At 37.3% G+C, this 11,770-nt stretch overlaps 1 protein-coding gene across 4 annotated transcripts in view; it reads right to left on the bottom strand.

Annotated features, from left to right (window-relative positions):
• Nucleotides 1-2,148: 2,148 nt before the first annotated feature.
• rasef (RAS and EF-hand domain containing) overlaps nucleotides 2,149-11,770 on the bottom strand; it is a 32,716-nt gene continuing 23,094 nt past the window's right edge. For 2 of the 4 annotated variants that reach the window (XM_028458002.1, XM_028458004.1), the window contains exons 10-17: nucleotides 11,109-11,403; nucleotides 10,670-10,816; nucleotides 8,289-8,436; nucleotides 8,119-8,200; nucleotides 6,386-6,500; nucleotides 6,086-6,193; nucleotides 4,849-4,925; nucleotides 2,149-3,480 (exon numbers count right to left, since the gene is read on the bottom strand). In XM_028458002.1, the coding sequence (XP_028313803.1) occupies nucleotides 3,378-3,480; nucleotides 4,849-4,925; nucleotides 6,086-6,193; nucleotides 6,386-6,500; nucleotides 8,119-8,200; nucleotides 8,289-8,436; nucleotides 10,670-10,816; nucleotides 11,109-11,403 (1,075 nt within the window). In that variant the 3' untranslated portion in view covers nucleotides 2,149-3,377. Of the gene's footprint in view, nucleotides 3,481-4,848; nucleotides 4,926-6,085; nucleotides 6,194-6,284; nucleotides 6,302-6,385; nucleotides 6,501-8,118; nucleotides 8,201-8,288; nucleotides 8,437-10,669; nucleotides 10,817-11,108; nucleotides 11,404-11,770 lie in introns of those variants that run through there. The other 2 variants (XR_003674821.1, XM_028458003.1) reach the window with 2 other exon arrangements.

The raw sequence follows: 11,770 nt of genomic DNA, 5'->3' as shown, positions 1-11,770 counted from the left end.
CCAAACAAATCTGACGTTGCACTCTCGAACCAATCAGCAGCCATGTTGAAAGTCTCAGCTCAGCCTGATCCTGATTTGCAGAGATATTTGAGGAACACACACACACACACAGATTCCTTGCTTTATAGATAGATTATCATATATTTCATCAAAGTGTTCTTTGTAGAGTCAGGCCTACAGTTTAAACCTGGTTTAAAGTCGTCTGTGACCACACCCCCTTTTACCATTCAATCAAACTCTTCTCAGCTTGGCGCGCTCCAGCTCAACCAATCAGCTGACAGTATTTTGGTTTAGTGCACGTCTTCATAAGACCCACGAGATCGATCACAGATTTAATGATTAGAGACGTTAACTCTGCGCTGCAGCTTTTACGATGAATAAACAGCCAATAGAAACCTCTGCTGAGACTAACAGGACGTGACATCATGAGAATAAAGGACGGACACGTAAAAAAAAAGTTTCTGTGGTTTGAACATTTTAAAAATAATAGAGTTAAACATGGTGTTATTTAATGAATGTACCATAGAGAACAACTGTTTAATAAGTGTTTTAACGCCTGTCAACATTTAATAAAAGATGATGATGTAACTCACAATTAAATAATATGTAAATAATGAGACTAGTGAGTGTTTGATAAACATTAAATTCCAATAAACAGAGGGAGCAGCACAACGGTGCTGTGTGACGTCACGTCAAACACTGTAGGTCAGCACGGAGGTACGTGCACTGTGTGCACGTCTCTTAAAGTGATAGTGTATCTTTGTCATTGGGAGCCTTAGTGCTCCGCCCTGTCCCTGAAGCCCCTCCCTCTCTGTATATCCACAGCTTTCTCATTATTAATCTCTGATCAATAAATTAACACATTTATACCGTGTGGTAAACAGAGGTGATGATACACACGTATATATTATTATTACTGATGGTTTAAACACATGGAGACTGTGATATCATTAATAATACGCTACACATTAAACATGTAATAATGATTATATCATCATTTGTATGGATTTAAAATCATATTAAAATATTTACCATCATATTTCCTTTTAAAATACTGTATTAAAGGTGCAGTCCGCAACTCTCAGATCCCTCTCTCCCCGCTGCTCTCTTGCCCTGCCTCCAATTAGTTGATGAAACCACTGTTCCAGTTAGAACCCAGACTAAACCCTGAGCTGGGTTTGATCAAACACCCTCTGGTTTATATCTCTGATATAGATCTATAGATATAGAGAGAGAAATATATGAATTAGATTAGATACAGAGCTAAAAATAGATGTCCTATTTGAATTTCAAGGCCCAAATAAAAAACCTTCATACACAATAATAATAATAATAATACACACACACACATGTTTTTGTGTGTGATGAATTTGTAAAAGACACAAAATACTTTAAATCAGGTGTTACTCATTTTAGTTCAAGGTTCACATACAATTCAGTCTGATCTGAAATGGGCGGGGCCAGAAAATACAGGTTTTTGTGAAGGAAAAAAGCACAAATTCAAACAAAATCCAGAATATTCAACAATTGGTGAAAAATCTTTGACCTTGGAGCTAATTTTTTAAAAATTTGCAATGTAATTCTGTGGGATAATTTGCAATAAGTTGTTTTACTATCACTGTAAATAATGTATTATTGCAACACGTTTTATTTTATCTGCACCTTATATAGTCATTTACTACAAGTCCTGTTTTTGCCGTCATTTCTACTTTCAACAAAATCTTCCTTTAGGCCAAACTTCTGCTTTAAATCATCAACGTTTGGAGGAAACTGAGCATAAAACTCCTCCTCTTTCTGTTAATGTGTTCATTAGTGTCATTAACCTCTGCTACACACACACACACACACACACACACACCCTCTGCCTCACACGATGTTTGACAAATGAGTGGTCACGCCTCATTAAACACACAACAATGTAAACAGGAAATGGAGACACACACACACACTGCACTATCTCAGGCAGAGGTTGATTGGCTGACAGAAAGGGGGAGGAGTTTTGAAATGGTTTCTAATTGGTGACGTTAATGAGTGTGAGGAGGAAACTGAGCAATGGTTTGATTATATTATTGATCAGTGATCAACAGTTTAATAATAATAACTATGTACACACAGGAAGTGGTTGACAGTACAAACATCAGCAGGAAGTTTAAAATACAAGCTTTTATTATGATGTCATTTGAGAATTAAAACACACAGTTAAACAGTGGAGTTACATTTGTTAGTGAATAAACAAATAGAAGAATAACACTTAAACATACAGTGGAGGAAACACAAAGTCTAGTGTCAGCATTAATGATGCACCGAACATTCAACCACTAAAAACCATAAGACTTTTATTTAATGGAACAAGACGTAAATAAACCTCTGTGTGTGTTTGTTGGTCCACGTTATAAACATTATTACTACGATGAGTTAAAGCAGCGCACACAGGAAATGATGCAATGAATCAGAGAAACTGATCTTCATCAATAACTTTAATATACTTTGTGTTTTAATAAGAACAGATTTAATGTGACTCTCAGTCACTTATAGGCCTGTACAATATCATTTAATATATGTGTTAAATATTTTATATTCTGCATTGTTGGAATGCTACTGCAAAATAAATATGTTCATATATATAACTGACATTCTTTGAATCATTAATATTAATTTATACAGTACAATAATTTATTTTGCTTTTTGGCCAGTTTTCATTTGATTTTGGTTTTGGTGGACAGCAGTGATGGACGTACTTTCTACTCACGTTAGAACACGTAGCATACATGCTAACGATTAGCACTTCCTCTGTTATGAATGTGAAGCAGTAATTCTGATCATTTCTAACATCAACACTGTTTATTTATTTTAATCTAAAATAAAGAACTTTATCAGTTAAACGTGATGGTACAACGTAGTGTATACTGCTCTGTTTTTAAACTAACAACACCTTATTTCACAGTTAAAATCATTGATAATACACTTTATATATTTATATAAAACAACATAACAAAAGAAGAATAGTTTCACATTTCATTCATGGAGAAACAATGAGGATTAATAAAGTAACTCATGCTCTTTGTATAAAAGTGTTGAAGCGCTAACGCTAATGCTAACATGAACAGTTGTTCTGTTTGCTGAAGCCTTTCGTCCTAAATCAGATTAACACTGCTGTGGTATTTTAAAGGAACCATCATAACTTCCTCTTCCATCACTTCCTCCTTCATCTCTCGTCTCATCATCGTCTTCGTTCCAAACCGATGTTTAATCTCACTGTTCAGGCTGATTTCAGTGAATCACTACGTTAACAGGGATCAAACCACTTCCTGTTCTTGTGATAATCATGGTTCAGACTAGTTTAGTTAGTTCTAACCTTAACCCAGACTAGTCTTTGTTCAGCTGCAACAGAACAGGTTCTGTTTCCTCCTGGGAGCGCTCAGACTGGGCAGAGACTGATGGAAGCTTTTCTCCTCATACGTGGCCTGTTTCCTCACCAGCCTGTAGAAGCCAGAAAATATTACTATAATAATAATAACCTGATTTACAGCCAGTTAACGACCTTTGACCCCTAACAGTATCATTACAGATCTATAACATACAAAACACAGACGTCTCCTGATCACATCAGCGTACATTAATAAAATAACTAATAAATAGTTACGTGTTGTATCATACTAGAAAACATTTTAAAACATTTATACATCAGCAGAAAAAAAGGTTTATCAACCTAAAACCTAATATTAATATTCAGAATATGTTAAATATTATCAAATCAATGATAACAGTAATGTTGCCAGAGTAGCAGTAACATAACAAGCATAATAATAGTTAAAGCATATTTCAATTGTTTTTACTAGATTGCATTAACACATTGTTTTTTTAACAATTGTATAATTATTTAAAGCAGAACCTTAATAAACCCTCCTCATAGTCCCTGTGAGGGTACTCCAGGTGTTTATGGGGTGATTGGGGGTCTTTCATCCCCTGATGTCTCTGACCAGAAAACAACACAACTTTCCCTCCCTCTGACAGACATCAGCTCATTATTACAAACTAATGCTAGATTATGACCACACGGAGTCTTTACACAGAGTTTTTACAACAGTGACATAACCAAAGGGACCTTTAGGGGGCGCTATAAGCTCAAGTTACTTAGTTCTGTTTCAACTATTCTGTGCTGTCAGTGTATCTTTAGTTTACGTCACACAGATACTCATTTAAATTTCATTCACCTTGTTTTAGTTTTAAAACAATGCACACAAATATTTTATCCCATTAATTTACACTTGCCATGATCTGATAAAATCTTTCTGCATAAATCATTTCAAACAGGGACGTTAAACTCATTTTATTCTGGGGCCAAATACAGACCAGTTTAATCTCAAGTAGACCACAGATTATAGGAGGTAAAACATGCAGTTTTATTATTCATGTGCCATAGTTTCTACTTCTATGTATAATAGTATTTTAATTATTTAAGGCACTGACAATATCAACAATAAGTGACAGATTTCAGTCCCTGCAGGAGATCAAATGTAGTTGATTTTGTGACTAATTTGTATTTAATTTGAGGACATTTTGGGCAATAATTGGAGGACAATTGTAGGATTTTGGAAAGATTTAGTAAAAAATTACTGCCATCATGTGATTTAAACGTGGGGAAAACTCAGCCCTGGGGAAAAAGTGCAACTTTATTCAATTTGTGTATTTGGAGGAACTGAGGAATCACCAAATGATTTAGGTGGTGATTTACAGTCGTGTTTTTTGACTGTGATTTTTCTCCTTCGGGCCGAATTGGGAGCTTTAAAGGACCAGATTTGGCCCCCAGGCCTTGAGTTTGACACTTGATTTAAAGGTTGTTCTCACCTGGCCAGATGCAGCACAGCCTCCACGATGTTGGAGCCGTCTTTAGCGCTGGTTTCACAGAACAGAGTGTTGTACGTCTGTTGGGAAAATAATGAATTACATGATGGTCATTATTAAAAGATTATAGAGCAGGATGTATAAATCAGTCTCCATAGTGACACCACGGTCGTTAGGGTAACTGCAGCCATCAACCCAGCCACCGCGGGAGCGCACATCAACTGTTTATTAGATACTGTGGATAGAGGATGGACACCTCACCCAACCCTGACGGGACCCGACGGCTCCGGACGGGTCGGGTTCAGACAGATGTTTAGAAATGGTGGTGGTGTTGGGTCACATGATGTGGTTTGTGCGACAGTGTTCTTCCTTTCCTGCTGCTACAGCTGATCCGTGGTGGATGTAGAATGGATCAGAGGACAATTATAAAGGAATAAACCGTTGAAACATTCCTTTTACTGCACAATAACATGGATTATATAAATTGATCCCATGGGTCTCTTGTGTGTACTGTGGTTCTGTTTGGGTTTCACGTTCTCTTGTTACCTGTGCACTGATCTGATGTTGACATTAACAGTTGTTTGTTAATAAAAATCAGTGCTTACCACTAAAACAAACGTACATATGGCATTTCTTTGAGAAAAAAAACGAGGTTTTCACTGTTGGGTCGGACTAGGAGGAGATAATACGACCCCATCAGCACTCCAACTGTGACACGGTTATTTATTTACTCTCTGTTTATGTGACTATTTACTGCTATACCTGTGCACATGCCTCTGCGTACGTCTGTGGAACCAAACAGTCCACTGTGCTTGTCTCCAAGCCGTTTTTCTCTCATTCTTTATTATTTCCGGGTTATTAGGGCGCCGTTTCAAGCTAACGTTAACGCGCACCAACATCATTTGACGTAACAATCAGCGTCATTTGACTCCAGGTTTACAGAACAGGACGGGAAAATGTATCACAATCTGTTCAATGCAATGAGTAGAAATATGTGTGGACTCATTATCTTTGGTTTAGAACGCTTCATCACCCATTAGCATTAAAAAATAAATAAATGTAATGTTTATTTTTTGCCCTATGCTCCTTTAAACCGTTCTAAAACTCTTCTGATTGATCAACATTTATCTTTTTATTGATTTACGTGGAGACATTTGGAGCTAGCTGCAGAAAGTAGAACTGTTTGATTAGATGGATGAATAGATGGATGAATAGATGGATGATGGATGGATGTGTTTACCATTGCCAGCTTTTCTCCATAACTGGTTGGAACAGAGCTCTGTGATTGGTTCCTGAGGTCTGACTTGTTACCAACAAGCATGATGGGAATGTTCTCGTGGGAAGAATCCTGTCAGGAAAAGAAATAATTTGATCTAATAATAAATATTATTAAAAACAACTGTTGACATATATCATGCATCATCACACCACGTCTGTACCTACGTCATGTCCTCTGCTGCGTGTAGAGAAAAGAGAATTCAGCTTTAAATCTCTGTGTGTGTGTGTGTGTGTGTGTGTGTGTAACGTTAGTCGTTCTCACCTCGATCGTATCCACCCAGTCTCTGACATTCAGGAAGCTCTGCTCACACGTGACATCGTACAGCAGCAGAACTCCATCTGCTCGCCGAAAATAAGACTTAGCAATGCTACGGAACCTAAGGAACACAGAGGAACACAGAGAGTGAGAGGGTTTGGACCATTGAGGAGTATATCAGATTTGTCATGCTTTGATATCAGAGACAGTTTGACAGTGTGTGTGTGTGTGTGTGTGTGTGTGTGTGTGTGTGTGTGTGTGTGTGTGTGTGTGTGTGTGTGTGTGTGTGTGTGTGTGTGTGTGTGTGTGTGTGTGTGTGTGTGTGTGTGTGTGTGTGTGTGTGTGCGTGCGTGCGTGCGTGCGGGGGGGGGTTCAGAGGGGATAGACTTGGTAGAAATGGAGACCATGACAATGAATGATTTGACGAGGGGGAGGAGGTTAGGCCTGGGCCAATAGTCGATAAATCAATTAACTGGACGGTAAATAAAATGAACTCAGTAAGTTTGCTAGCCTTGGTATATTACCATATTCATGTGTTTTTGGTAGCGCGCCTGTCGGCTGCAGAGGCTAGTGTTAGCAACGGTTATAAAACAGGAGATAACTCAGTCAGTTCTAATAATGTCTCAGTGAACCTACAGTGTAATTACTCTAAAATAGTATTCCACTGCCAGGTAATCTTAGATTTAGGTAAATCTAACCGTTATAATCCGGTAGATGCATTAACTCTGGACCTACTACGTAGCTTCAGATTGCTACGCCGGCTACACCCAGTGGCCTGTGGAGCAGCGGAGCCTCTTACCCACGGTGTCCACCAGCGGAGGAGACGTAAACGGTGTGATAGGAAGCAGAATGCCGAGCGGGGCTAGCAACCAAGCTAAGTCTAAGTATTTAGTTTTCCTCGTCTTTAGCCTCCAAACAGACTGGATGATAAGAGGGTTCACCCTCAGCACCTCCATGTTTGTTCTATAGCAGAGTAAACAGGAGGAGGTCAGTGGTGACAGGGTCCAGTAGGCAGGTGGAGGATTTTTAACTCTTCAGCTGGCTGGACAGGTGTGAATGAGTGGTAAGAGGGGCGGAGCCAGGTGACGAGTGGGCGGGGCTGAGAGCAGAGGTAGGCAACTTTTATCACAGCGGGGCCATAAAAATGTGTTTGTTTGATCAGAGGGTCACATGATCAACATTCATGTCAGCATTTAGAATAATGAGTGATCTGAGCATTAATATTGGAAATACCTTTTTATAGTAATTTTGTGTGTTTGTCTCTTATTCTGCGTATGTTTGTTGTTGTCTTGCTCGTTGTGAAACATTTTGTACATTTCTGTAGTGCTTTTGTGTATTTTTGTTGTAAAATATGAGGTTTTTGGAGCCATATTGTGTATTTGTGCTATAATTTTGTTATGTTATTTTAGTAATTTTTGTGTATTTTTGTTGTCATTTTGCTTGTTTATTAGTGCTGTAGGTTTGCAAAGTCATTTTTGTCTTTTTCTGTAATTTTGTATATTTTTCTCAGTAACTGGGTGTATTACAGTTTTGTGTGTTTTTGGAGTATTTTCTGTTTTTTACATTTTAATGTGTTCTTGATCTTGTTTTGTGTATTTTTCTGTCATTTTGTACATTTACTTTGAAGGCCGCATAAAATTAGACCCAGGGCTGCATGTGGCCCCCGGGCCGCCAGTTGCCTACGTCTCCTGTAGAGGGTGTTGATTTTTGATTGGAAGAATGATAGGAAGTTGTTGTACCTCTCCTGTCCTGCTGTGTCCCACAGCTGTAATAAAATGGGGTCTCCGTCTACGATGAATGTTTTCATGTGAAAGTCGACCCCTGAAATCACACAGTGTTAGTTTATCTGTTCATCACAGAACGAGACGACGATGGTGGTAAAAACATATGAAACGTTGGTCCTCCTGACCCAGGGTAGCGCTAGAGTTCAGTGAGAACTCGTTCTTGCAGAGACGAAGCAGGAAGCTGGACTTTCCCACAGCAGCGTCTCCTGCTAACACGATCCTGTACGCTTTCTCTGACGTCATGTAGCCAAGGTCCTCAGCATCTGGGTCGTCCTACCAGGGACACACAACAAAACACATCATAAGAAGTTAGCATTTAGCTCTTAGCATTTAGCTTTTAGCATTTAGTGCTTAGCGTTTAGCTCTTAGCATTTAGCTTTTAGCATTTAGTGCTTAGCGTTTAGCTCTTTGCATTTAGCTCTTAGCATTTAGCGCTTAGCATTTAGCTCTTAGCATTTAGCGCTTAGCATTTAGCTCTGAGCTCGCTAAGGATTATTTCTCTGATTATGTGATAAAAACACAAATTAAACAAGTTAAAAGCATTGAGTTTAAACAGCAGCTAATGTTGAAACTAACCAAACTAATCAGTTTTAGCTCATTTTAAATAGCGTGTTAATTTAGTCTACTAATTTAAAATGTTTAATTCGTTAAAACCTTTGGTGGAGTGTGCAGCCATAGACATAGAAACATAGAGACACAGACATAGAGCAGCTGAAAACCGAGCCATGATGGGAGATGGAATATTAGACGGAAAGTTTCACATTAAAAAGTGAAAGAAGTTTTGAACGCTGAAAAAAAGTTATTAAAACGTCTTTGAACATAAATATACTTTAATAATAATAATATTACTAATCATAATTTTCTGTGTTAATTCTTCAGTCTTAAGTAGAAAAATGTAATTAATTGCGATTACAGAAAATTGGGTAATTGTTTTATCGATTGACATCCCTAATTTTAAATACTTCAAAAGTTTTTCATATATGGTTAAAAAAAAAGACAAGAAAGGGATTTTTAAACAAATAATCATAAAAAATAAATGTATTTTTAAAAGTTAAAATAGCAGCACAACAGCTTTTAAATAAAGACATAAGTTGATTAGGGTTGTCACGATACTAGAATTTCAAACTTGATACCGATACTCGGAAGGGAACAAAAACTCAATACCATTTCGATACCACGAGGCAAACAAAAGACAAAAATTTAGAAGCATAATTTGAGAAAGTTGAGAATACAAACTATGAACAGTATACAAAGTATTTTTAAATGAAGTGAAATGTAGGGCAACATTTAACAACACTTGTAAACAACAAAAACTATTGCACTTTTTTGAGAAAGTATAGCAAAATTTAGCAGCACCTGTAAACAATTAAAACTTAAATAATGTTTTTTAAGAACATAGTGCAGAACAAATATTAACTATTAAACATTTTTAAGAACAGTGTGCCAAATTTAAAAACAACTGTTCTGATCATAGTAAAAGTAACAGTTTATTGTTTGTAGGCTATAGGGGTGTAGCGCCCCATATAATCAGTTTTATTTTGTTCCAAATTCTGTGTTTTTAATTCTGTTTTTTAAAAAATATTAATCATTTTTTTCAGAAAATATTAGTTTTTAACTCCTGTGAAGAAACAAAATAAATACTAATAAAAAAAAACATAATTAAACAAAAATGTGTGTCAAAAATAAAGTAAGATTAAAAGGAAAATATAAGTTGTAGTGACATGGATTATTCTGACTGCTCCTTTTTAATTATTTATGTCATATAAAGATGTATGAGAACAGCATTAATGTCACCATATTCCCCCTCAGGGATCAATGATTTACTGATCAGGTTTATTGATTAAGTTTTGATCAACCTAATTTAAATTAACCTAATTTAAATGATCCTGATGACATCATTCCAGACCACGATTAAACAAAAATAATGTTTCAGACTCTATTGATGGTCTCGTCCTCAACAACAGAACAACTTTATCCACAGATCTTCTGTAGCTCTGATGAGATGTTTAAACACTCTGAGCAGGTGAAGATGATTAATGCTGACTCATGTTTACATGGAATGATGCAGCGCAACATGAGAAACAGACGGAGTTTTACAGACACGTTAAAGTTAAACAGGCACTGATGGCTCTGGTTTAGGAGTCAGTTCCTAGTGTCACGGTGATGGCGTTTCATGTTCATTCTGTCCATTTGTGTGTTTAACCGTTTTCATTGGTCGATTCCGTGATTCTGTTCTAGTAGTGTGTTCAGCTGCAGCTGAGGGGAGGAGCTACACATGTGTCTGTCTGAATAAAGTTGTCAATTGAAACAGGCGGGGGAAAAAAACTGGAGATGAACTATAGATATATTAAGAGATGAACACGGCTCTGTTAGTATCGATACTTTTGAAAGTGAGTATCATATCCTGCACTCATTTTTGGTATCGATACTTTATTCAGTATCGAGTTTTTTGACAACACTAAAGTTGATGTATTTAACACAGAGACATTTGTCTGACTTTATTTACCTGAACATTAATGGCACTGAGAGCTTTCCTGATCCTCGGTGCTGGAGTTCTGCTGATACTCGTGGGTTCTGATCCTCTCCAGTCCAACATGGAGCTGCTGTCAGAACCAAACGCTGATTCTTTATCCTGAGTTTCACTTTCAACTGCCTGTAAACATTCAGACATTATCTATCTATAAATCAAGATGTGTGTGTACAAACTTTATTTATCATTTATCATGTTCATGTCTCATAGAATTAAACCAGATAAATCACACACACTATTTTATTTTACACCCTTTATAACACTACAGAGTACACAGCTATGATGTGATACATTACGTTTAATCTGATTGGTCTGCTATGATGTGATACATTACGTTTAATCTGATTGGTCGACTATGATGTGATACATTATGTTTAATCTGATTGGTCGAAACATGTTATAATAGACATCTCACCTCTGTGTCTGAGCTTTCTCTCATCCTCCTGTCAGTGACGTCTTCACCCACTTTTTCCTCCTCCTCCTCTGTGTCGTCCTCTTCGTGACCTTTGACCTCTGGCTCTGAGTCGTACCCTCCATGTGACCCTCTGAGGGTGGACAGACCACTGTCCATGTAGAGCTCAGGCATGCTGTCCTCCTCACACTCACTGCTGTCCCTACGCCTCAAGCCTGGGTCACACATGGCCAACGCTAGCGTGTCACAGCTGGGCCGCCGACCATAGGCTGGGAACTCATCAGCACGCTGACGAAACCTGAGCAAAACACACAGAATGTATCACTATATCTATGGGGCGCCTATTTAAAGCTACAGCAACTTTTAGCAACACTTACCAACAAACCACCAAATCTAAATCTAAATGTTAAATCTAAATATTAAGAGGGTCATTTTATGCAACTTTTTAGCCAAATCCATTTGTTCTAAGAACCCCAACAACATAATATTTGAGGTTTATTTTGAGTTTTAGCCTCTCAACACTCAAGTTACCTCATATGTGATCGTTACATTTCAATATAAATGTTAAATCTAAATATTAAAATTAAATGCTGAATCTAAATATTAAATCTAAATTGAAATTTAAATATTAAATCTAAATTGAAATTGAAATATTAAATCTAAAT

This window comes from Gouania willdenowi, chromosome 9, assembly GCF_900634775.1.
Source record: "Gouania willdenowi chromosome 9, fGouWil2.1, whole genome shotgun sequence".
Classification (NCBI taxonomy): Eukaryota; Metazoa; Chordata; class Actinopteri; order Blenniiformes; family Gobiesocidae; genus Gouania; species Gouania willdenowi.
Note: the sequence above shows the minus strand (reverse complement) of the source record. Positions and strands in the feature narration are given on the sequence as shown.